At 36.0% G+C, this 27,991-nt stretch overlaps 1 protein-coding gene across 11 annotated transcripts in view; it reads right to left on the bottom strand.

Annotated features, from left to right (window-relative positions):
• The window catches only part of FRYL (FRY like transcription coactivator), a 295,730-nt gene that overhangs the window by 129,667 nt on the left and 138,072 nt on the right, over positions 1-27,991 (bottom strand). For all 11 annotated transcript variants that reach the window (XM_082462445.1, XM_082462454.1, XM_082462452.1 and 8 more), the window contains one exon: positions 8,309-8,508. In XM_082462445.1, coding sequence (XP_082318571.1) covers positions 8,309-8,428 — 120 coding nt within the window. In that variant the 5' untranslated portion in view covers positions 8,429-8,508. The remainder of the gene's footprint in view (positions 1-8,308; positions 8,509-27,991) is intronic.

Genomic DNA, 27,991 nt, shown 5'->3' with positions numbered 1-27,991 from the left:
ACTTTATGCTTTTTTTATTGAATTTTTATCTGAAATATATATCATAGGAAAACAAATGCCATTTTTCCATGAAAAAAACTGGAATTTAGAAATATGTATATTCTGAAGCTTATCTATCCAAGAGCCCCAATTTCCTTCTCTCATTTATTGCTATAACTTCATGAAAATAAAGTCACAAATGTATCTGCCACTGAAATTTAAAAATTCCTAATCTAACTATCAGAGAATCACATTTCTAACTAATTTAATTGGGGTCAGTAAAATACCTGAATTCCATAGCACTTGACTTTAATAGGTAAAGGTTTTTGGCATGTCCTTGGCACTTGAGCCCTTATATGCTAAGCACACTTTGGTAATTATCTTTTAGACAAGTCGTCGACTTCTAAAACCAACTATTATACACTACAAACATGCAACATGATGAGGATTCCGTGCAATTATATATATGCCCAATTAACTAGCTCTAAAATTTAAGTAAAACAGTAAGTCTCACAGCAAGTCCAATAGAACATTGTTTTTAAAAGTACTTAGAAGTTTGAAAATTACTGAGCTATCCTAATGTGAATTGTGTATTTAAAACCTGGGCTGGGGGTAGTGTAGGAGAGATAATAAGCTGTTTCTTACCAACTTATTTGACTTATTTGATCCCCCTCACTTGATCCCTCTTTTCACTGTAATATTTAATTTAAAGGTCTTCAGTAATATTATGAGGAGTGCTGATCTAAGTAGTTTATTACTCACATAGGGTGTTTATACAATAAAGTAATGGCCAAGCAGACTAAAAGAGAGCAATAACCTTCTCAGAAACACTTACACTGTTTTCTTATACCTCACACTTTTCATTTCTCAACAAACTCATGCTTTCTCAAAGATTTCTGAAGATCTGACATCCTCACAGAGCTTTCCCTAAACCAAAAAGTGAGGATGAGTTATTCTTTCCATAATAAGAACTCAGAAATGATGTTTGAATGCAAAAGAACACTCATGTTACCATCAGTACAAAAATATGAAATAAGTGTACTGCACTAAACACTGTATAAATTACTAATCAAGGACTTTGTATTAACCTCTCGATTTGATTACAGTATGGTTGAGGATGGCCTAATCGTTGTCAAGCAGATGTACTTTCAATGTGAGATTTTGAAAGGATAAACTATTTAAAACATGTTTATAGTACATGGAACCCATTGCCACAACAACTAAAAAGAATACAAATTATTCTCTATATTCACATATAGACGAATGCAAAGACGTATGTACGAGAATGTTTACTGCAGTATTTTTTTCACAGTAGCCTCAAGTTGGGGTAAGTCCCAAACAGCTTATCCATAGAGACTGGTAAAAAAAAAAATTTATAGTACTTTCTTTTATTGAAATAATATTCAACGTTAGAGAGAAAGAGACAAATATATATGGGCTGATAAGAAAACAATCTCTGATTTACATTGTTAAAATAAAAATGGGGACAGAAAAAATATACATATAAAAACTCCCATTTGTGTTTTTTTAAAAAAAAAAAAGATGGAGGGTGCTACAGAGATGGATAAATAATAGACATGAAAAATGGTATACTAAAAACTATGGACAGTGATTATCTTGATCCAGAATGGAAGGAAGGGTCATTATTTTTATTACATAACCTTTAAGACTATTTCCACTTTTTATAACGTTATTATTTCATAATAATATAATAGATCAACAATGAATCTAAGGTTCACAATCCTTTATACTCTAATTTGACCCTTTAATTAGTATCTATGTATAGAGTACCAACAGCAACATGTAGCTTCCAGGAAAAGCAAAAGAATTTACTGAAAAGATTTTCGCAGCATAACAATGATACTGAAATATTTCAATAATCTGCAACTAAAGATGGCAATCTCTCCTAAACAGTCCCTGTCCTTGTAGAGCTAAAAGTCTAATGATAGAGCAAAGAAAATATATATTATCTTAGACAGACTTTATAGGATAGAAAGTTGCAATGGAGGTGAAGATTTTAAAATGACCACTGAGAAGATGACATTTAAGTCACAAGCAGAGGGAAGTGAGTAAGCTTGCCATGCAGAGTGAAGGAAAGATAATCCAGTCAGTACCTTGGAAATCCCCAAAGGCTCAGGAGTTGGAGAATTTCTGTACTATGAAAGTGTGGGTGAAGGTGAAGTTAAAAATAAGAGGACCGGCTGAACAATAGTTTAGGAAACATTTAGACCCCCCCTCCCATTCCCTTCACCCACTCTACTTAGCAGGTTGGCTGTCCCTCCTACCTACCCACAGAGGAATTGCCCTTCTTACGAAAGGGCAAGACAGAGATGTCGACTGGGGGACACTACAGTTGAAGACAAGGTACCACACTGAAGACAGGGAGCTTAGGTAAAAAGGTATATGCTAAATATCAAAACCCCCAGTTATCTTCTGTCTCTGCATCCCCAGAATGCTAGCAGCCAAGTCTAAACCCTCCCATTTGGGCTACTGAAGGACCCCTCCAGGGGACTCTGACCAGCTTCCAACCAAAGATCTGACACTGATGGTTCAGATGATCACACACTCAAGACCACAGTCAAAAAGGCCCCTCCATGTACACAGAGCTTCCAATCAGCTGTTTAGTGCCTCAATCGTAATAAATAACATATGTTATAAGAAGCATGTGAGGAGAAGGGGAAACTAACAGAAAAATGCAGTTTGTGATGCTGGGGAAGGGACTAGGTCTTATCAATCTCCTTGACTGGCAGATGTCACTAACTGTAACATTATTAACAATAACTAATTAAATTACCTGGACTAATTTTTTAAAAAAAGATGTAGTTTGGAGGAAATAAGAGATCAGAAACTCTTTAAAATACATATTTAATATTATCAAAAAAAACAGTGGACAGTGCAGAGCTGTAAAAATGCTGGGCCTAAACCAAATACATACAGTCTAAATCAGCAGGTGATTGGTTAAAAAGCCCTTTTTCCTCTCTTCTTTTCTGGTCACTGGCAATCTAAAACAGTAACAGATAGGCTTGGATGTGCCTGGATCATTACCCAGGATTGATCTACCTCCTTTTAGGAAGAAAGAAACCTAAGGTATTGGACTGCATAGTTTGCAAGCTGTAATTTTAATCAGTGGTTGCCCTTCCTTCTTGAATCTTCCAAGATAAAAATGAAATTGTGGCTAAAGTCAAGCTCAGGTAATCTTCGAATCTTTTGCCTTCCTTAACCTCCTTTTATTGTGGCTTCTAATATGAGAATGAAAAGGCCAGTTCTCTCATTTTAGTGATTGATTAAATTCTTTTAGCAAAAGCCACTCACATTTCTGCTTCTAAGTTTTCATGTAACCTACACTCCATCTGACCATGACACATGCTAGCCTCCTTTTATGTAACAATTCGTGGATGCTGTTTTCTTTAAAGAGACCCCATGAAAGTTTCATTCAAGAACGCAAGAGAGTCATCTTGAATGGCTGTTTATTACTGGAAAGGGTACAAAATAAATTTCAAAATAAATGAGATCACAATAAACGCATTTGAAGCTATAATAAAAACCTTGTGATAATGTTAGATTAAATGTATTTTCATTATCTAATCCTGATGCTGGGTAAACGATACACCATCTACTCAGACTTGGACATAAATGAAACAAAGCTGGCAGAGATCTGATTCAGACAAGAAGAAATTATGCCGGTATATAGGAGTGAGGCGGATAAAATCTGTAAAATATGATGGGGATTTTCTCAGCCAGTGTTTGTCCTTGGCTGCTACAGTCTACAACACTGGGGGTTTTCCTGGTGTGTCAGGAGGAGTAAGCAGGGATGCCTCTTCTCTCTTAAGTGTGATGATGGGGTAAAAACACCTATTTTCTAATGGAATCCTCACCACAACTTAATAATGTCATTTTAAATTACACAGCAGATGTTTCTGAAATTAACTGTTAAATGAATGAATAAAATATAGTCAACATCAGACTATTCTGAAAGAACTATCAGAAGCTCTGGCTAACACAATGATACTATGCTTTGTTAGAAGAAAAAGGGCACAGGCCACAGCAATGTTCTTAAGGCTACACTTGATTTAAAATACAAACTTTTACTAAGCACCTACCACCAAGGGCAGTGCTGCAGGTACTGCCTGGAAAGAGAGACCTGGTTCCTGGTATCAAGTAGCTCACATCAGAAAAGATAAACATGTAAGCAATTAACCATAATATGACAATGTCAGAATCGAGGAGTATGAACAAATTATTATGGTAAAACAAAGATTCATTTAGTTTGGGGAAGGATCACTATGTTAGAGGGAACATGTGGGAAGTTGGAAGAATGAGTAGAGGTTTAAAAACAGAGGAATTAAAAGCATTTTAAGACTTCCCTGGTGGCGCAGTGGTTAAAAATCCGCCTGCCAATGCAGGGGACACGGGTTCGAGCCCTGGTCCAGGAAGATCCCACATGCCATGGAACAACTAAGCCCGTGTGCCACAACTACTGAGCCTGTGCTCTAGAGCCCATGGGCCACAACTACTGAAGCCCGCGCACCTACAGCCCGTGCTCCGCAACAAGAGAGGCCACTGCAATGAGTAGCCCGCACACCACAAAGAAGAGTAGCCCCCGCTCACCACACCTAGAGAAAGCCCGCGTGCAGCAACCAAGACCCAACACAGTCAAAAATAAATAAATAAACAACATAAAAATGACACTTTGAACAAAAAAGCATTTTAGATTGAGAGAAAAATAAAAACAAATACATCAGAACAACAGAATATATAGAGGATACTTTTAAGTGTCACAGCACACATCAGGATAGGAGAATCATGAGACATTATACAAACTGTAACGAGACTGTGAAGAGGCTGAAATGACTCACCAAGAACTTGAATTTAACCCATAGCAATGAAAAGGAAGCAAGATTTCTAAAGCAGAAAAGCAATAATATTTGTATTTTAGATGAGGAAAAGTCTGGTGAGAAGAAGGTAAATGGGAAGGAGATGGACCACTTCTTGACTGCTTAGAAGGCTAATGCAATGGCCGAATATGACAGAACCTGGCCCTGAGCTAGGACAGTAACGATGGCATTGGGAGAAAAAGGAAGGAGAAAGATGTAAAATCACCATATTATAGACTCATTCAAATTAGGTAATTTCACTCGTATTTTCTTTTAACTATTTTACTCTGAAGACTTTCACATTTCAAAATTAAAATTCCTTTAAGACTATAAAATATTTTAGAGCTCTTAGGACCATAGCACATGGTGCTGTTTAAAAATATTTTATAAAATAGGTAAAAGTTTTAAAAATGTGCTATGTAAGTTGCAAATTGCTGAAGCCAGCTGATTGCTGAGGGTTCATTATACTATAATCTCTACTTTTATATAAGTTTAAAAATTTTAATAAACATTTTTTTCAGGCTTATTGAGATATAAGTAATAAATAAAGGTGAAATATATTTAAAGTATTCAATGTGATATATACATATATACTGTGAAAGGATTCCCACCTTCAAGTTAATTAAAACATCTATCACCTCACATATTCACTTTTTTCTTTCTTTCTTTCCTTTCTTTTTTGGTGAAAACACTTAAGTTCTACTTTCTTGGGAAATTTCAGTTATACAATATAGTATTATCAACCATAGTCACCATGCTCCATAAACTTTTTTTAAAGTATGTTTTAAAAAGTGGTTCCCTTTCTGACTGTACGTTATTTAAGTAGGCTAGTGTAGCGATCTGTCATGTAATTCATAGACCATGGATGAAGAAAATAACATTTTATAGAGTAAGTACATTTCTAATCAAACCTTATAATCACTAATTCATATCTATAGACTCTTGTAATCCTTATTTCTAAAACAGAATTTTAAATTATATACATGCTGTAAAATATATATACATTGGTATAAAAACAAATTAATTTGATATGCAGAAAGCAGTCGTGGAATGATTTAAATTGAATATAGTGAGATGCACAGTTTTAAAATATACATTTTGGTTAATGATCTTTTACCTATTATTATTTATTAAACCTCAAATACATTATTTCATAGAGGCTTTCTTCAGAGTAGTTTCCTCTATTTAATGATCAGAAAGAAACTCGAGGCATGCATGTACCCACACACATACCATCATATTATGAGTAATGTTAAGTCCTACTTCACGAAGAAATTAAGAACATATAATACTTCCTCAACTTCCCTTCTTTCTTAGGTCATCATTATTCTCTTTTCTGTTCCTTTCCTCCCTTCCTTCTGAGGAAGGACAGCAGATTTAGTAAGCCTAACTCTTCACTCTGCTGCTTATTGGCTTTGGGCTTCAGACAAGTAACAAACCCTCTGAGTCTCAAAGTGGCAGTGAAGACCTATCTCTAATCCAGTTGTGTAAGGAATAAATAAATTTTAGCTATTACATCCTCTACCTCCATCTTCATTATCATCACCATACTTCTAACCTACCAGCGTGATCCTCATACATCACAAATCCATTCCCTTCAAACCCAAAGAGTTGCTTCCTAAAGTTATATCATCCTGCTAAAACTGTTCTCAGGCTGTTTAATTTCCAAGTCCAATACCCTCTTCCTCAGTGTTCACTGTGTTCTTCTGCCTCTCTATATTATCTGACAATAATAATGCTATCCTATATTCTCTTCCCTTGATATTATCATGTGCTCTTTTAGCTTTAATTATCACCCTCATGTAGATGATGCCAAAATCTATATTTCTTGTGAGTTCCCAAAAGGAATCTCCAGCTACCAATCAAATAGTTCCACATGGTTTAGATCGCTAGTAGCTCAAGCTTAACATACACAAAGGAAAAATTATCTTAATCACCTTGACTACCCCAATAATATTCCTGTTTTCTTTACCTAAGTAAATACACTACCATCTTTTCTAACACTTAAAAAAATCTTTAACCCTTCACTCTCACTCAAAACACCTACTCCTATTTAATTATGTGTCAAGTTCTACTGATTCTGCTTCTGTTGTTTATCTCACTTTTTTCTGCAACCACTTCCACTGTTAATGCCCTAGTTCCAAGGTTCTTTTCATTCCAGCCTGAATTATATACAATAACTAAACAGTCTTTGCCTTTCATCTATTCTCCCTCTTACTGTCCAACCACTGTATTATCTATCATAATAGCCACCACAATTTGTTAGAATCCAACCCAGACATTTGTTTTTGGTCTTTTTCTTCCTTCTTCCTCACCATAAGCTCGACTCACACAGAGCTCCTCACATTATTTAAGTATCCTCGTGTACTGTAAGTTCAAAGCTGTTTACGTGTTCATTGTAAGTTTGGCTACTGTCACATCATTAACTCACAGAATGTTTTAGCTTTTCTCTTATGTTTTATCTGTCTCAACAATTCCCATTGGTGAAATCCATTTTTGTTCTTTGGTGACCTGCAGTAACTTATCAAAGTGGGTTCTAGAGTCATTACAGCTTTTTAGATCTTCACTTTAGGGCTTCCCTGGTGGCGCAGTGGTTGAGAATCTGCCTGCCAATGCAGAGGACACGGGTTCGAGCCCTGGTCTGGGAAGATCCCACATGCCGCGGAGCAACTAGGCCCATGAGCCACAACTACTGAGCCTGCACGTCTGGAGCCTGTGCTCCCAACAAGAGAGCCCACGATAGTGAGAGGCCTGCGCATGGTGATGAAGAGTGGCCCCCGCTTGCCACAACTAGAGAAAGCCCTCGCACAGAAACGAAGACCCAACACAACCAAAAATAAATAAATAAATTAATTAATTTTTAAAAAAAAGATCATCACTTTACTACTGGCCTATCCCTTAATTTTTTTTTAAGACTTTATTTTTGAGACCAGTTTTAGGTTCACAGCGAAACTGAGTGGAAGGATAGACTGCCCATATTCCCCTGTGCCCTTACATGCACAGCCCCCGCCGTTATCAACATTCCGCGCCAGAGGGGTGCCTTTGTTATAACTGATGAACCTACGCTGACACAGCCTAATCATCCAAAGTCTATAGACTGCACTACAGTTCACAACGGGTGTTGTATATTCTATGGGTTTGGACAAATGTATAATGACATGTATCCACCATTATAATATCATACAGAATATATTCATTGCCCTAAAAATCCTCTGTGTCTGCCTATTCATCCCACCCCTACCCCTGCCCAATCCCTGGCAACCACTGATCTTTTACTGTCTCCACAGCTTTGCCTTTTCTAGAATGTCATATAGTTGGAATTACACAGTATGTACCCTTTTCAGATTGACTTCCTTTAATATTTTTTCAAGTATATTATTTTCTTTGGAAAATTTGTAATATAATGGTTAATGCAAGTCAAGAATATACTTGATTTATAGGTCAGCTCTACTCACCAAGGGTTCAGCCATTACAACTTCAATTTTCTTTTCAGCTTGAACAGCAAATTCTGCAAAGAGGCTCTTGATGACATATTCACCAGGCTTGACATCTGGGTCAATCGTAATGCTTGACATGATGATATTCTTTTTCCCCAAAGTGGAATGAAAGTTGGAAGAAGTGCAGTACTTATTCACTTTGCTGACTTGTGCTGAAGCTGAAAATAAAAGAAACAAAAGAACTCTACTTTAATAATCAACTCAATTAGGCCAACCATAACCACCCTATTTAATATGTATCCTCCCCCTAAACCCCATCCGGATCTCCCAATCTGTATTACCAGACTCTATTTTTGTCTATTACACTTGTCACCTTCTAACATACTGCCCAACGTAACTATAATTTAGTTATATATTATGTTTACTATGTACTATTTTTCTCCCTACCCTACCGTTGTAAATGCTATAAGAACAGAGATCCTCTTCTGTCTTTTTTGTTCACTGATGAATCCCAAGAGCCTAGAACAATGCCTGGTATATATACTAGGTATACAATAAATATGTATCGAATGAACAAATGAATTCTAAACAAAGTTATACGCAATGAAGGAAATAAAACGTGACTCATAGGACTTTTCTTTGAATCATTCAAAGGAGAGATAGGGATGATATCAATCGTGCCTGGCAAACAGTGCTTCGCATCAAGTGTGGCACAAAAAGAGCACACACCACTACTTGCTGTTTATCTTCACCTGTTCTGTTCTCTTGACTGCCTGGGCAGTCTACCTGGCTTTTATCTACAGTTTATCCAGTCACCTCGATCTTCCAGGCTGTTGTATGATATAGACCCTCCCATTCTCTAACCTCAGCTTGTGACATCCCTTTGGCCTGGAATATTCACGGAGAACCTGCAAGAATGTACTTCTCTCCCTCAAGCTGATCTCTAGATACTACCCTTTCAATATGCTGTCCTATAAATAACTCCCTCCTTGAAACAGGAAGCACAACACAATTTTTCGAACACTGAATTTCTGCTTACGTGTATGTGTGTATATAACCACAGGACAATAAATTTAATCTAAATAAATACACTCCCAACTTATAAGGAATTGTTCCATCAACGAAAAAAAAAAAAACCCTACTCTACCAAACATAGTATGTGTCAAGATATCTAAAGGTGACTGTGATAACACCCAAAGAAAATTCTAGAAAGTAATATAAAGTCAGGTTATGGCAGTCACTTCAGAAAAAATAATTTGCAAATTTAAGAAAAATAAGTATTTTTGAAAGACTGAACTTCCGGGAGTTCCATGGCAGTCTGGTGGTTAGGACTCCACGCTTTCACAGCTGAGGGCCCGGGTTCAATCTCTGGTCGGGGAGTTAAGATCCCACAAGCCGTGCGGTGCAGCCAGGGGGAAAAAAAAAGACTGAACTTCCAAATACCAAAGAATGGTTTACTTTCATGTCCTATTCATTATCTTTGTTTACTTACGTATTTTTTATAGAATAGAATATTTTCCTCCAAGGTTAAGATTAGAAATTAGTCATACATGATGCTTAAATATTTAAAATAATAATCTAAAGAATGTTATAAACTGTTAATATTGCATCTAAAATAAATATCTTTGTATCACATAAAATTAAAATATAATATGTAATGTATTCTAGAAGTAAAATTATATAATAAGAACAAATCAAAACAAAAATTCACAGTCCTTTGAACACAGTGCACAGTATTTATTTTAAACAATGACTTGTTTACTCTGTTTCATGATCCAACACTGTGTATTATAAAGGAGAGAATGTGTTAACAAATGTCATTGTGGGGAAAGGAGATCTTAAATTTTAAAAATTTATTCTGAGTCATTAAGAATACTCTATATTTTATATCCACACATGTTGAATAACTCTTGGGAATCATAAAATAGTGAAAAAGCCTACCCAGATAGTTTCTAGAATTTTAATTTACATTTTAGAAATAAAAATGAGGATGAAACATTTTTAAGATTTTGACTTATGGTAGTAGATACAAAATATATCTTTTAATTAAGATTCATAAGATCATAAGAGAGTTACAAAGTTTCTTTGGCTTTAACTTTACAATAAACATTTTAAACAAGAAGCTATGATAGACTTTGGCACTTGAATTCTAGACTTTGATGAAGTATAATCTTAATAACATTTAACCTTTAAAGTCTCCTCAAAAAGAAAAAATTTTAGTTAAAATGACCTGTCATAAACTAACCCTTACTGTCTTCTACTTCCTAAAAAATCATAAACATAAATTAAGCATAAACAAATATTCCTACATATCATAATTGCATATTTCAAGAAATTTGCCAATACAGCCAAAAGTTTTAGGGAAACCAGTATTTATCTTCCAGATAAAGGTTTATCTTCCAAAGACCTGCATTATCTTCCAAAATAAAAATACTTCAATTTTTTAAAAAATCAAATTTTAACGAAAATTACTTATTAAGAGTTAATCACTTTTACCTCCATCCACAAAGCTCTAATGAAATCAGTTAGAAAAAGATCCACACCCCCAAACTGAAAACTGGACAAAGGACATGAAGAAACACTACAAAAGATATAATAGTGCTCGCTTCGGCAGCACATATACTAAAATTGGAACGATACAGAGAAGATTAGCATGGCCCCTGCGCAAGGATGACACGCAAATTCGTGAAGCGTTCCATATTTTTGTGCAGCAACAAAGACCCAACGTAGCCAAAAATAAATAAATAAATAAATAAAATTTATATAAAAAATAAAGTGATTGTAGCTAAATTTGAAAAAAAAAAAAAAGATATAATAGAAGAAGCCAGTAACCATGAAAATAATATTTAACCTCACTAATATTTTAAAAATAAATAAAAATTAAATAATACTTTTCATTTATCAAAGTGGTTTCCCCCAGTTGTGTATTTCACTATAATGTTCAGCTTTGGTGAAGATATGTGAATTTTTCTCAAATTCTGCTAATAGTTAAGAAAAAGGGATGGTCACTCTAAGGAGGTTAAGAAGGCTAGTTTACACATTAACTAGATTAACTTGATGTCACCAGACTGCTTGAGTTAAATATTTTATGAGGTTAAACAATCCTATTTCTCTACATGCTATTAAAATTTTTTGAAAATTTTATATAAGCCTATGGGAGAATAAAGACATACATGTTAGGGTGTAACTCTTAACACAATTCAGGCATTGAATTACAAGTTGTAAAAACCCAATGTCAGAGTAAACATCCTTGGAATATAAATCTATAAAACTCTGATAATAATAAGAATAAAGCAAGACCCGAATAATTAACATATAAAATTAAGATAAAATATAAAAATTAAACTAGCATGTATACTCTTTCTCTTAGATAAGGTGCAAATAAAACGTAAATACAGTATTTTTAGACATTTTTATTTCTAACTCTCTATATAGCACTGTTCTCAGCATGTTTCATTTAAAAATTACCTTTTTCATGCTCATAAGACTCCTATACCTTTATAAGATAAATTGAACTTCAATGAAGGGGAACAGACAAGGGAGAAGAGACACAAAAACCCTAAGTCGATACATGTTTGGTTTCATTACTTTACAGCAGCGGTTCTCAGTGTTTTCTAGCTCCATTATATTCTTATGCACAACACTAAACAGTAACATCCCCCCAAATGCAGTGACTCTCAATGACTGAGGTGTTTTAGATAAGGATGAGCAGGGGTGGGTGGATGCAGCTTTAAAAAGAGCCCAGTGGAGTCTATGAAAGCTGCCTGCAGTACCCTCATCCCCTAAAACAGGTCTTTAGGGATAAAAAATTACTACTTTGTGGTCATAATCTTATATATACATGCATATTACACACATATTTACGAAGAGATTTATATAATACAGAAAAGTAACAAAATACCACACAATTGCTTACTTATTATAATTATTTACTTATATTGGTTACTAGGAAACATGTTGATGACAACCTAAGAAAGAAAAGGTATAAGGTAAATGGCCTTTGAACAAGACCAAAAGTCAAAAATATCTCTTATTTTAAAAGGCAAAAGCGAAATTCTTAGTTTAAAAAGCAAGCCTATCCCAGCAAGTTATTTTGTGGCTATCAACAAACCGATTCTGAAGTTTATATAAAGAGGCAAATGACCCAGAATAGCCAACACAATATGGGAAGAACAACAAAGTTGGAAGACTGACACTACCCGACTTCAAAACTTACTTTAACGCTACAGTAAACAAGATAGTATGGTACTAGTGAAAGAATACATAAATTGATCAGTGGAATAGAATAGAGAGCCCAGGAAGAGACTCACAGAGTCAAGTGAAACTAATCTTTGACAAAGAAGCAAAGGCAATCAATGGAAAAAGGAGACTTTTCAACAAATGGTGTTGGAATGACTGGACATCCACATGCCCCCCCCCCACCAAAATCTAGACACAGAACCTACACCTTTTACAAAAACTAACTCAAAATGGATCATAGATCATAGATCGAAATGTAAAAGGCAAAACTATAAGATTCCCAGACTATAAAAAGGAGAAAATCTAACAGTTCTTGGGTTTGGCTATGACTTTATTAGATACAACACTAAAAGCACAACCCATGAAAGAAAAATTGATAAACTGAGCTGTATTAAAATTACTAACTTCAGCTCTGCAAAAGATACTGTTAAGAGAATGAAAAGACACAGACTGGGAGAAAACCTCTGCAAAACACATATCCGGTAAACTGTTATCCAAAATATATAACAATTCTTAAAATGCAATTAGAAGATAAACAATCCAATTAAAAAATGGGCAAAACATCTGAATAGACCCCTCACCAAAGAAGACATACAGATGACAAGTAAGCATATGAAAAGATGTTCCACATCATACGTCTTCAGAGAAATGCAAACTAACACAACAATGAGATACCACTGTGGATGGAAAATGTCACCGGACATATCAGTAAACAAAGGGTGTTGCCAACGTCAAGCCATCAGCCACTGCAGCCCCCCCAACGTGCACCCTGAGGGGATTCAGGATGGAGAAAAACGGGATACTGGCCCTAGATAGTTAAGGTGCATATCAAAGGAATGATTTCAATAAGCCCAGACTCTTGCATCTTTCTATGTGCTAATGAATTTAGCACATAGGAAAGTGCTAAATTCATTAACATGAGATGTCTGTTTTTTTTTAATTAACAGTAATCTTTTGATGTTCCAACTACCTGGTTTTTTGTTGCAAAAACTCCTATATATCCTAGCTCCTCCCTTACCTCTTAGGAGCAGTCCCTCAGAGCTATCTTAGAGGCTGCCTCCTAGGCTGAAGTCCTCAGCAAGTCTGCCAAATAAAACACAATTCTCAACTTTTAGGTGGTGCTTTGTTTTTTTTTTTTTTTTTTTTTTTCAGTCAACACCACTACACACCTATTACAATGATCAAAATCTATAACACTGACAAAAACAAATGCTGGTGAGGATGTGGAACAACAGGAATGCTCAGTCAACACTGGTGAGAATGTAAAAGGGAAGACAGTTTGAAGGTTTCTTACAAAACTAAATATATTCTTACCACACAACACAGCAACTGTGCTCTTTGGTATTTCCCCAAAGGAGCTGAAAACATATACACACAAAAACCTGCACACGGATGTTTTTAGCAGCTTTATTCATAATTGCCAAAACTTAGAAGCAACCAAGATGTCCTTCAGGAGGTGAATGATAAACTGTGGTACATCGGACAATGGAGTATTATTCAGTGCTACAACGAAATGAATTATATAGCCATGAAAAGACTTGGAAGAAACTTAAATGCATATTACTAAGTAAAATAAGCCAATCTGAAAAGGCTACATACTGTGTGATTCCAACTATTTGACATTTTAGAAAAGGCAAAACTATGAAGACAATAAAAAGATGAGTGACTGCCAGGGGTTGGAGGGAGGGAAGGATACAAAGGTGGAGCACAGCGGATTTTTAGGGGCACAGTACTATTCTGCATGACGCTGTAATGATGGATACATGCCATTATACATTTGTCAAAACCCACAGAATGCACAACACCAAGACTGATACTGTAAACTATGGACTTTGGGTGATTATGATGTGTCCATGTAGGTTCATTAATTGTAACAAATGAATCACATTAACGTAAAATGTCAATAGTAGGGGAAATGGGTGGGGCTGGGAGGGGCGGGTAGCAGAAGCAGGTACATGGGAACTCTCTGTACTTTCTGTTCAAATTTCTGTAAACTTGAAACTGCTCTTTACAAAAAAAAGTCTACTAATTTTTTAAAAAAGAAAGAAAAGCCTACTCTATTCCTGTCAGCCAGAACCAAAGGTGCCTGAGAAGAGTCACAATAAACAGCAGACCAAGCCAAAGCTTAAAACAATAATGTACTTGGATCAAGAGAAGAAAACAGTTTACTAAGTCAATTACAATAAAATGTCACAAACACAAATCAGTTTATATGGTAGACAAATTGAAAGCAGAAACAAAGATAGCAAAATCAGATTAGGGAATAAAAGAAAACTTCAACTTCTGGGGAGGCCAGTTGGATTGGTGTGTCTTTCAACCAACTATCCAAAGCAAAACTGTACATTTGAAAGCAACTGTTTCTGAAGAGAAGAAAAGAAAAGAAAAGGAATGTGCATGCTGTACATGTTGAGAGGTACAATATGAAAGCATTGTTTGATGGGTTCAGCGCACAAACACAATTTGCTATATAAGGCAAGGTATACCTCAAAATTCCTTCATGAATGAAGGAATCTCATACCAGACACCATTCACTTCTTATGGAAACAAAACATTATTTAATATTTATTAAGATATTTTGCATGTTATCTTATTTTATGCTAACAAACCAAATCTTATTTCAAGCGATAAGCTGGTAAACACCTCTCTTTAAAAAAAAAAAAAAAAAATTGTGTCCTGATTTGCAGCATTTGCTAATTTCCATCATGGAAATACTCCCATCATGGCTGATTTCAAGCCACCAATAATTTAACAACCAGATGGTAAAATTCCTGGCAGGAACCAGATGCAAAACACCACATCAAGTTATTGTTCATGTATGACAAGGAAACTGACTTCTAATTAAAGTCGATTGTCCCATTTGAATGGAAATGTGAACTTAGGTTCTCAGTTTAAGAACTTTCAGATCAGTGGCTTTATTTCCTCCACAACTGCCAGATTTTGATATATCATTTTTTCTTCCTTAAAAGTCTATATTATTAACATACTATTTGCTTAGAATAACTATTTGCCAAATCAAGTACTTTTGTTGCTCTTCAAATTCATTTATATAAAATGGGCTAAAAAGAAAAAGCTTCCCCATTTTGATCAGATATATATTTACCTCTATTTTCTTTTAACTCTCTTTTAGTTATATTTACTCCATTTAAATCTATCTTGGGGTGTTATACAACAAAAATTTAAAAATTTTTCCTCAACATTTCATCAGTTCTTCTCAGTACCTTTACTAAAATTTTGTCACTGATTTTATTATCATAAACTAAATTCATACTCAAATATGCTTCCTATTCTGCTCATTAACAATCAGTTTTTGTATCAGTACCATTCTTTTAATTATTGTTAACTTTTCATAATAGTTTTTATCATCTGTTGGCACAAATACTCCTGGTGTACTCATTATCTTCAGGAATTTCTCACCTATTGTCATTCACTTATACTTCCAAGCTTATGCATACTTTCACAAAATAATTAGAAGAAAACTGACATCTTAATTAAGACTTCTTATCTAGAACCTGGCATACCCTCACTAACTTGTCTTCTTTCATGTACCCAAAGGAAAATGTATACTTTCCTTCATAGGGGAATCTCTCTAATTCTTATTAATTCTGTTCCTAAATACTTTGTCTATTCTGTATGAATGAAATCATTTTCCTCACTACTCAGTCCAACTTTTTTGCTTCTGGATGAATTTCAATGGATAGAAAAATTAAGACTTTTGCTTGTTCTTTGGACAGCTGTTCCTAAAATGTTTATTTATCCTAGGCTAAAGTATTCCCATTGAAAACAATTTCTAAACATAGAAGTCCTATGACATCTTTGGCACATTTCCAATGTTTTTTACTTGAAATCTACTACAGAAATATCACTTATTATAAAGCTTAAGAAAAATGACCTATCATCTAAGTAATCCATTATTCACTCAGCCAGAGTCTCCCTGAGGTTATTATTTTCCTGTACTCTTTTGAACCTTCAGAAGCTCGCCTAAGAAACTCTTCTAAAAATTTAGAAATGATGTGGTATTTTTAAAATATGCATGGACCTAGGAGTCAGAAGACAAGAGCCCTGGACTTGGCTACTGAATATCATTATAATCTTGGTCAAAATATTTAACCTCTCTAAGCTCTGCTTCCCCTCCAGAAAATGAACGAGTTGAGTTATATCTCAACTGTGGGTATGGTATCAGAAGCAACAAAAAAGTTGTTTTCATTTTTGTTCTCCACTCTTCTGCCCATAAAAATATTCACTGCCAATGAAAAACCTATTGTGGCAAAATCTTCTCCTTTGGCCAGACATGAACCAGGGCCTTACCACAGGATAGCCCTAAAGTGAAAATATGAACACCAGAATCCTGCAGAATACCCAGTTGTTTCATCCAGCAAACATACCTAGACCCAGGGCTTGGCAGAGGTAAATAACTGCATATGGTTGTGCAGCCATTCTTCTTTGACTTCCAAGAAGGTGAGCAGAATCTAAATAGGTGGGCTGAGTCCTCTATACCCCTGAGGCTGATATGACTTAAACAAACCAAGAACAAAGGGGCTTCCTCTTAATATCTTAATTGATAGCTAACTAAGGCTCACAGAGACTGAGCCTGCTTTCCCTTCCAACACTCTTGGGATTACACTTTAAAATAGTACTGTAGCTGTATGGCTCACACACTTAATTAGCTGACAAAGAAATATAACTGCACACCTACTAGTATCCAGCAGCCAGAGACAAAGGAAACAAATAAAATATTTACCAGGGCTTCCCTGGTGGCGCAGTAGTTGAGAATCTTCCTGCCAATGCAGGGGACACAGGTTCGATCCCTGGTCCCGGAAGATCCCACATGCCGCAGAGCAACTAAGCCCATGCGCCACAACTACTGAGCCTGAGCTCTAGAGCCTGTGAGCCACAACTACTGAGCCTGTGTGCCGCAACTACTGAAGCCCGCATGCCTAGAGCCTGTGCTCCGAAACAAGAGAAGCCACTGCAATGAGAAGCCCGTGCACCACAACGAAGAGTAGCCCCCGCTCGCCACAACTAGAGAAAGCCCGCGTGCAGCAACGAAGACCCAACGCAGCCAAAAATAAATTAATTAATTAAATAAATTAAAAAAAAAATTTACCATTCACCAGCAGCAAATATTATTATAGGTTTCAAAACACCAAATCCATTTCAATTAAAACAAATTAAACAAAGATGCTGATTCTTGCTTTATTATTCAACACCATCCTGAAGGTTATGGGATAATATAAGTAAATGCAATAATACAAAAAAATGAAATCATTGTTATAAATATTGAAAAAGAAGACATGAAATTTCTTTATTAACTAGCAATTATGTAGGAATGAAAATCAATAAAAACCTATTCACAAATATAAATAGGTAGGGATAAATTTAATAAAAAAGCATAGGACTTATATAAAGGACAATTCAAGAACTTCTTAAAGAACATAAAAAGAAGATATGAACAAAGGTAAGGACATACTTATAGATAAAAGCATTTGTTATTATGTGTCAATTCTCACAAAATTAATATATTAATTAGTACAATTCCAATTAAGATTTCAGTACTATTTTGTTTAGGTTGTATTGGATAAAATTATCTTAGAATATACTAGGAGGAATAAATACCTAAGAACAGCTAAAAAAAAAAATTATTTAAAAAGAATACAAACACTATTCTCTAAATCAGAAGATAATATAACTATAATCAGAACAGATTATAACTACAATCAAAACATATATCAAAATATAACATAAAATGTTGAACATCACTGATCACCAGGGAAATGCAAATCAAAATCACACTGAGATATCATCTTATACCTGTCAGAATGGCTATCATCAAAAGGACCACAAATAACAAATGTTGGCAAGGATGTGGAGAAAAGGGAACCCTTGTACACTGTTGGTGGGAATGTAAATTGGTGCAGCCACTGTGTAAAACAATATGGAGGTTTCTCAAAAATCTAAAAATAGAATTACCATATGACCAAGCAATTCCACTCCTGGGTATATATCCGAAAAAAGCAAAAACACTAATTCAAAAAGACACGTGCACCCCAATGTTCACAGCAGCATTGATAACAATTGCCAAGACATGCAAGCAACCTAAGTGTCCATCAACAGATGAATAGATAAAGAAGATATGGTATATATATATGTATGTAAGTATGTGTATACGGAATACTACTCACCCATAAAAAAGAATGAAATTTTGCCATTTGCAACAACATGGATGGACCTGGAGGACATTATGCTAGGAGAAGTAAATCAGACAGAGAAAGACAAATACTGTATGATATTACTTACATGTGGAATCTAAAATACAACTAACTAGTGAATATAACAAAAAAGAAGCAGACTCACAGATATAGAGAACAAACTAGTGGTTACCAGTGGGAAGAGGGAAGGGGAGAGGGGCAATATAGTGGTAGGGGATTAAGAGGTACAAACTATTACATATAAATAAGCTACAAGGATACACTGTACAACACAGGGAATATAGCCAATATTTTGTGACTATAGAGTACAACCTTTAAAAATTGTGAATCACTATATTGTACACCTGTAATTTATGTAATATTGTACATCAAATATACTTAATAAAAACGTAGTAAAATGGGTAAATATATATATATAATGACTATATCAGAACACAATGTAAAAGTAATCAACTTAGTGAATATTAAGTACAGATAAATTAGATTAATATAAAAGATTAGAGAACCTCCCAAAAATCCCAGAATAAGAATTCAACATAGGCAAAATTAGAGGGAAGGGGATGATTTAGTAATAATGTTGGATTATCTTCCTACTCATCTGCAGAAAAATAAACATAATATATTCAAAAACCAAATTCCAGATGGATATGAAGTAAAAATGTTTTAAAGTCTTAGAAAAAAAAATTCAAAGTCAACATGTATAATCCAGGAGAGAGGAGACTTTTAGCCAAGATAGAAAGCCCAAAATTATTTTTAAAAAAAAGAAAGAGAGAGAGAGAGAGAAAGAAAAAGATGAATGTACTCAACCAAATAAAATTTTTTAATATTTATAAGGCAAATGATACCATAAACAAGAAAGGACAAAGTCGGGGAAAAAACAATGCAGATGACAGAAAATATAAAATATTCAAAGAGCTCTTACAAATTTATAAAAAAAGACAACACAACAGAGAAAAAAATGGCAAAAGACATAATTAGACAATTCACATAAGAACCAATCTAAGAAGACAACAAACATATGAAAAAATATTCAAACTTTGTAATGCCCAGAAAATGAAAATTAAACTAGCAGTGAGCTTTCATTTTATACACAAATGTTAAATTTGTGCCAAATATTAAAAAGAATAATTGGATCTATTGCTGGCAAGGTTTAGGGAAATTAACACTTAGCACACTGCTTATGGAAATGTCATGTCCAACTAAGTACAGTGCAGTAGGGTGGACAAAAGGATGAGTATTCTGGCCCCTATAGCAGAGCATGACAGATATAAATTCCTTATATCTTTAGGCTCTTCCATGCAACTTCCTGATTACAATTTAGCTTTTATGACCTACCTCACAAGGAGAGCAAAGAATGGCCTGCCAGCTCCAGCATTAACGTTCATTCACTTGGCGTATTTCTCACTGTAAATTAGTAAATTGGCAAACATAAAAGCTTGTCTCTGTCAGACTGTTTATAACAATTCTGCCCCCTGGAAAAGATTTCATATCCACTCGCAGCATTCTGGCAAAGTCAAGTTTTCTGACCTGATGCTGGTCTTTGCTGGCCTTCTCTGGCAATTCCTTAAATCAGAATCAAAATCTTTGGAGGGAGGCCCAGGCATCTGTATGTTTTTGAAAACTCCCTAACGTGGCTCTACTGTGCAGCCAGGGTGAAAACCACTGCCTTCCACTATTCTTCTAAAGCAGAACAGTTGGTTCTATACAATGATTTTATTTAAAACTAATTCTGATGATAAAAAGTTTGAAAAACACCATAAACAAGGAAACCTACTTATATAATACCACAAATAATATCCATCAAGCAATTCAGAGAGAGTTAAATGAATGCATGTCAGGGACAAAGCTCTAGGAAGCAAAGTGAAGGATCGTTCATAAGATAACTCAAAAACCTAATTTTAAAAAGTCATACAGAGGACTTCCCTGGTGGTGCAGTGGTTAAGAATCCTCCTGCCAATGCAGGGGACATGGGTTCAAGCCCTGGCCCAGGAAGATCCCACGTGCCACAACTACTGAGCCTGCGCTCTAGAGCCCGCAAGCCACAACTACTGAAGCCCGTGCACCTAGAGCCAGTGCTCTGCAAGAGAAGCCACAACGAGAAGCCCACGCACTGCAACGAAGACCCAACACAACCAAAAATAAAAACAAACAAATAAATAATTTTTTTTTAAAAGTCATACATAGTTCTCCCAGTTCATACTAGAAATCTTGATGAACTGATTTCTCTCTCAGGGTTTCAGCCACTTCACTTTACTCACTGTCCGTGACCCAAACCACATATCTTGGTGCCCAATCAATCCTCTGCCTTTCATTAGCTGTGATTTCAAAGGGTAAAGTTTCAATGATCTAAACTTCATTGATTCCTCCCTGGGCCCTATATTCCATATCCAGTCTACCCATCAAATCCCATCACTACTAAAAGTAATCCCCCCATCCTTTTTCTGCATAGCTAAATTTTAAGTTTAGGTCCTAATAACAGTCTATGTAAACTCCTGAAAAGTCTTCCTTCACAGTTATCCCTGCCTCTTAGCAGACGCAATATCGACTTCACATAGCAGCCGAAGGGACTACTTTATATTTGAACTAGGCCCTTATATATCAAACCATGGTAATCCAGTGCCTCTGTACTCTGCATAAAAATGCACCACTAATTACCTTCAGGAATATTACTAAAGCCATTTTATTGGAACATCATTTTCTTTTCTTCCATAGTCTCCCTATGATAAAAATGGCTCATTCATATACTGCTCCAAAATTTTACATGAATTTTCTTCAACTTTTTTTTTTTTTTAAGAGCAGCTTTAGGCTCACAGCTAAATTGAGAGGAAGGTACAGAGATTTCCCATAAGCCTCCTGCTCCCACACATGCATCCTTCCCCCATTATCAACATCTCCTGGTACATTTGCTACAGTTCATGAATCTATATTGACACATCATCAGCCAAAATCCATAGTTTATATTAGGGTTCACTCTTTGTACTGTACATTCCATAGGTCTGAACAAATGTATCCATCACTGTAGTATCATACAGAGCAGTTCCATTGTCCTAAAAATCCTCTGTGTGCCACCTACTCATCCCTCCCTCTCCCCAGCCCCTGGCAATCACTCCTCATTTTACTGTCTCCATAATTTTGCCTTTTCCAGAATGTCATATAGTTGGAAACATACACTATGTAGGCTTTTAGACTGGCTTCTTTCACTTAATAATATGCAATTTTGCTTTCTCCATGTCTTTTCATGGCTTGATAGCTCATTTCATTTTACCACTGGATAATATTCCATAGTCTGGATGTACCACAGTTTATTCATTTACCTACTCAAGGACATCTTGGTTGCTGAGTTGTGGCAATTATGAATAAAGCTGCTATAAACATCAGTGAAGCTTATTTTAAACAAAAAAGAGCCATTAAATGCATCTAATGTAAATCTGTTATTTGTTATTATGTTACATTGTTACTATATTGCATGTTAATGGACATTAATTTATTCTTCAATTTTTATGAATGCCTTTGCGAGCTACTTTCTGCATCACATGGATCAATAAACACAACTGAAAAATATAACTTCTAAAACATTTCATATAATTTTCTACTATGAACTACCATCACACTTATAATTCATCATCTTCTAGTAGAAACAGGTCTGACATTTCAGAATTTGGTTTCTATAGCCTTCCCCATTCAAAGGGATTTCTCTTTTTGTAAAAACCCTTAAGATTCTCCTGGTTGAAAATAAAATCCCATGTGACTGGCTCTGCTCTCAGGCCATCATGGCGTCTCCCAGTGGGAAGGGAGCCAGGGCACCGGAGGCTCCCGGCTGCCGGCCCCAGCCGCTCACCCGGGACCTGGTAGACTTCATGGACGATGAGGAGGGGCTGTACATGGCGGTCGAGCGGTGTCCGCTGTGCAATACCACCCGCCAGCAGCTGACCTGCACCAAGTGCGTCCAGAGAGGTGATTTAGTCTACTCCGATCGCCATGACCGTGAAAGGTTTATAGACAACAAGGAAAGGTTAAGCCAACTTAAGAGCAAGCAAGAAGAATTTCACAAAGAAGTGTTAGGGACTTCCCTGATGGCGCAGTGGTTAGGACTCCGCTCTCCCAATGCAGGGGCCCGCGTTCAACTCCTGGTCAGGGAACTAGATACCATGTGCAGGCTTCAACTAAGGGCTCACATGCCACAACTAAGGAGCCAGTGAGCCGCAACTAAGACCCAGTGCAACCAAATAAATAAATATTAAAAAAAAACAAAGAAGTGTTAAAGGCTATGGAAGGAAAATGGATAACAGATCATCTGGGGACGCAGGTTCAATCCCTGGTCGGGGAGCTATGATCCCACACGCCGCGGGGCAAGGAAGCCCGCGTTCCACAACTACAGAGAAGCCTGCGCAACGCGAAAAGATCCTGCATGTCGCAAGGGAGATCCCACGTGCCGCAACTAAGACCCGACACAGCCAAATTAATTAATTAATTAATTTTAAAATATATATGCATTTAAAAAAAGAATTATTTAAAAAAATAAAATAAATACTCATCAAAAAAAAAAAACCTTAAAATTTCACTCACTTTAGCAAAATTTTTTAAAATAGCATGCATAATAAAAACCAACTAGTGGACCCAAAATACAATTTTCAGAAATAACAGGCACTGTCCGGTAACATCCTGCATTAACAGATTAGGAGGAGGAATAATTAAGAGAACACAGCCCATTCCATCCTGCAAAATGTTAAGCAACTATGACTTTTCAATGTGATAATGAGATTGTAAACATGGTTACCCTCCAGAAAAGAAGTCTAAGGGTTTGGCCAGTAGTGAAACAGTCTAAAACTCAATGATTTGGGGTATAAACACTGTAACAAGCCAGATACCTGTCGGATGTTATATTTAAAATATTCAGCAATCAGGACAGAGGGACAGTCAGAACAGCTTCTGGCTGTAAATACCAGTACAGCCATAAGGATGCATTATAGCTGAGTATCAGCAACACTGAAGGTAATGAAAAATCTAGTAATGGAGGCAGAATGTGGTATCTAAAGAGTCTGATAACAGGTAAAAAGCACCAGGGGATCCAAGAAATAACAAGAGATGTGGCAGTTAGACAGATTCATAATGCAAAGTCTAAGAACAGGATATATATGGCCATGCACCTAGGGAGGTGGGTTTAATCATTAAAAAGGTATGTCAGCAGAACTTGATTCTCATCCAGTTTTACTTCTGTTTTCAGATGAGAACTTCATTCTCTTGAAGGGCAAAGCAGGGTCTCATATTTGGAAGAAACGGAATACCAAAGATTTTGACAAGGGAAGGCTCAGGAAGGAAGAGGTACCATTATTAGAGGTGGAGCCTTTGACACAAGAATGGGTAGCAGCCCAGACATTGGAACTGATGAATAAAACCAAGCCAAAACTCATAGTGAGGTTAGGCTGATGCTGAGCTGTCTAGACTAGTGAGCTAGGGCTCTCCCAAACCAATGTCCCATCTTAGCATAGGACTGGACCCAGGACCTGATGTAAGACTGAGTCTACACATGACTACAATAGAAGGTACAAATAGGAAAAGGTTGTGACATCAGGATTTATGGAATAGTGGGTCTGAAACTTACCATACATATTACACTGACCTTTTTGAATACTCTCAGACACCTAGGAACACTGTGACCATCTGTGTTGCAGTTTCCTGATTTCAAATTTCCTATCTGATTATTAGACTATGTATCAAATTTAAAACAAATCATGAAACCAAATACTTAATGAGTTAGATAATCAGCTGCACTTTTCACAACACAAAATGTTTAGACTTGAAGATAAAATCTTCACATTTGTCTTTTGTCAAATGAAGTAAAATCTGTCTTTTGTCAAATGAAGTAAACCTAGCTTAAGGAGTCAGAACATTTAAAATAAAATTGGAGAAAGCAGGCTCATGATTCCTAAACTCAATGATATCTGCAGCTTGGAACTCCCAACTCAGGGACCATCACAGACTTCACACTGTTCCCTTAACAGCACACTGAGTTGGCTGCCTTGTCTAGGCTTCATTTTTTTAAAGCAGACAGATTTTTCTGAGGGATGAGAGGGTATCTGGGCACTAAGCAGTAGGTGATTCTTTTTCACTATGACCAATGGATACATCTCTGAAGTTAACGTCAATGAGAACATAAATTACCCTACCAAGTTCGTTTTATAAAAGCCTAGTTAAAAATCTCCTTTACCTCCCATATCTAACCCAAGACCTATTGTTCCTAGTCTTAAATAGTCCCCATATCCATGATTAAGTGAGTTAGTATTTTGTAAAGCATTTAGAAGAGCACCCACCCACCCACGTGGTAGGCATTACATACGTGTTCGCTAAAGAAATAACATTTGTTCCGCCTTCATCTCACATCTGGTCTACTGTAATAGCAACCTAATGCATCTCCCTATACATGCTGCACCCCTCTCTCTTCCCCCTTTTCTGTCCCCATCCCATGAAAAGTGGAAGTCTAATGAAATCACCCCAACCACTGTCCCAAAGGCCATCAATGACTTCCCATGTGTTTTACGTTTAAGACCAAAATCTATAAGACAGTCTTCAAGATTCCACGTGGTCTGGCCCCTGCCGACCTTTGCAGCTCATTCCCATCACTGCCCCCATACCTCTCTGCTCCAGCCAAACTGGTCATATTTCCTCCCACCCCCCCGGCACATCATATCCCTTCTGCCCACCCACACGCTCCCCGAAACTGTTAACTATTTCTTCCTTCACATTTTGCTAAAGTCTCACTAGATCAGGGAAATCTTTAAACTGAAATATGAAGGATTAAAAGAAGTTAGTTGGATAAAAAGTCTGAGTGTGTGTATGTGTATTTGGTTTATTTGCGGGGGGGGGGGTGTTCTCTGTGCACTTTAACTTATCTGAGCCCCCTTTTACTCTACTATAAAAACGGCAATTTATCAACTGATGAATGGCTAAACAAAATGTGGTATATTCATACAATGGAATATTACTCAGCCACGAAAAGTAATGAAGTACCAATATATGCTACAAATGGATGAACCTTGGAAATATGGTAAGTGAAAGAAGACAGTCACAAAAGAACACCTATAGTACGATTCCACGTATATGAAATGTCCAGAAGAGGCAAATCCACAGAAACAGAAGTTAGATTATAGGTTTGAGGTTTCCTTTTGGTGTGATAAAAAAGTTCAACAATTAGAAAGTGGTGATTATTGTACAACTCTGAATACACTAAAAACTACTGAATCACACACTTTAAAAGGATGAATTTTATGGTGTGTGAATTATATCACAATAAAGCTGTTATTTTTTAAAAAGCAGCAATAATAATAGTTTTCCTCAGATTTTCAGGATAACACGAGATTTAATAAAAGTATGTATATATGTGATTGTACACACACATACATACACACACACGCACATTTACAATATGTACTTAACACAATACCAGACCCATAAGTACTTTAATAAATGGTACGTATTATTTTAAGCAAATAACACAGATTTTTTTTAACTGAAATTAGATGATTGCATAATTGTGCTTTTAGGGTTTGGCTTTGACTATTTTTGCAATCCAGGAAAAACATCTGAGCATTAAAGACTCTGTTTATGAATTTTTTTCACTGTGCAAAAATTCAAGTAAATTATGCAAATTTAATTTCTTAACACACTGTATCTTATTCACATTTTAATTTATAAAATTGTGGTTAAAATAAGTCAATTTATTTCTTCTATGTCTGTGATAAAAACTGAATTCTTTGAAACACTAGCTCTCATAAAATCATGTATGCAAAATAAATTCTACAAATTAATATATTTATGAAAGGTAGTATATTGATAATAAATGCATCTGTGACCTTACATTGCAGATAAATGACTAGATAGATCTCAGTACTGAATCTTGCCTTGTCTTATCAATTTTAGGGAACTAAGCCAATCTTTAAAATGATAACATCTTCACTACACAGCTGGTTTAACAGAATGTTCCTGATTCAGTTTTTAAAAGAAGTAATGCCTAAAACTGTTGGCACAAAGACAAAATCCTGAATTTAGGCCATATGAATGTCACTTCATTGTTGTTACTGAAAGAAATAAGCTCAACAATAATCAAACTTCAGCAGCACTGCATCAACATTCTGCCGGCTAAGCAGGCCTTGAAACCAGAGGGCCTCTAGCAATTAATATACAATGTAGCATTGAACATTAATACAAACCATGGCAAACGTATCTTATAAACATGAAACATTATCACATTTAATGATAAAGAAATATAATATACACTGCTATTAAGTTGTTTTCAATAACAAAAATCAGATTTTTGTCTCTTTTTCCTTTTTTCTTTGGAGGATAGGGGCAATATTTGAAATATATAACTTATTTAATGGAAAAATTACTTTCCATTTCTGTTTTCTCCCTAAAAGCTATTAATAAATCAAGTTTTTCTCAGTTTTTCCCAAGGAATTCACTAAATAGAATATCGGAAAATATTATTATTATTATTTTTTTAATCACTGAGGTATCCTTCTATGCATTCCTGCTTCAGGAACTGTTCCCCTGAGAAACATCGGTAATATAATAATAATTACATAGTCTAAGGGGGCTCGTATATTTATCCTCCTGCCTTCTTTCCTATTATTAATCCATTCCAACAAAAATGACTGCAGCCCTAAGCTTTATCTTAGTTGCCTGCACATTTACCAGAAGTCAACTAAGCATTAAGTATACAAAGAAGAACAAAACCACAATCAACCTATGCCCTCTAGGAGCTTATACTCAAGTAGCAGAGGAAGACATGAATAGCGTGCTAAGTGTAATGATACGGTAATGTTAAAGTGAAGAACAGACCCGGGGAAGCATTTAGTTATCTGGCTGACTCAAGAAAGGGAGGGTCTTCAAGCATGAATAAGAATTCACTGTGAAGCAGACAAAGGGGTGAGGGGTAGGAGGTGAATTCTAGGCAAAGGCAGCTGCAAATATGAAGGCATAGCATGCTCCAGGAATTGGATGAGTATGGCTAGAGAGGAGACGGACAAGGTGAGCAGGGGCTAGGTGACGAAAAGCTTCATCACACAGGGGACAGGAAGACTGAAGTAAGGAGGGGAGAGACTCTAGGAGCAGGCATTTAGAAGGAACCCCTGGCAGCAACGGGAAAGATGCAGAGAGGACAAAAAAGAAGCAATGGCAATGACCCAGGTGATACTGAAGGCAGAGGGCTGAACTAAGGCAGGTTAAGTGGCTGTGGAGCAGAAAGCAGGAGAGACTA

Source organism: Balaenoptera physalus (assembly GCF_965194825.1).
Source record: "Balaenoptera physalus genome assembly, chromosome: 5".
Classification (NCBI taxonomy): domain Eukaryota; kingdom Metazoa; phylum Chordata; class Mammalia; order Artiodactyla; family Balaenopteridae; genus Balaenoptera; species Balaenoptera physalus.
This window is presented reverse-complemented; position numbering and strand designations above follow the sequence as displayed.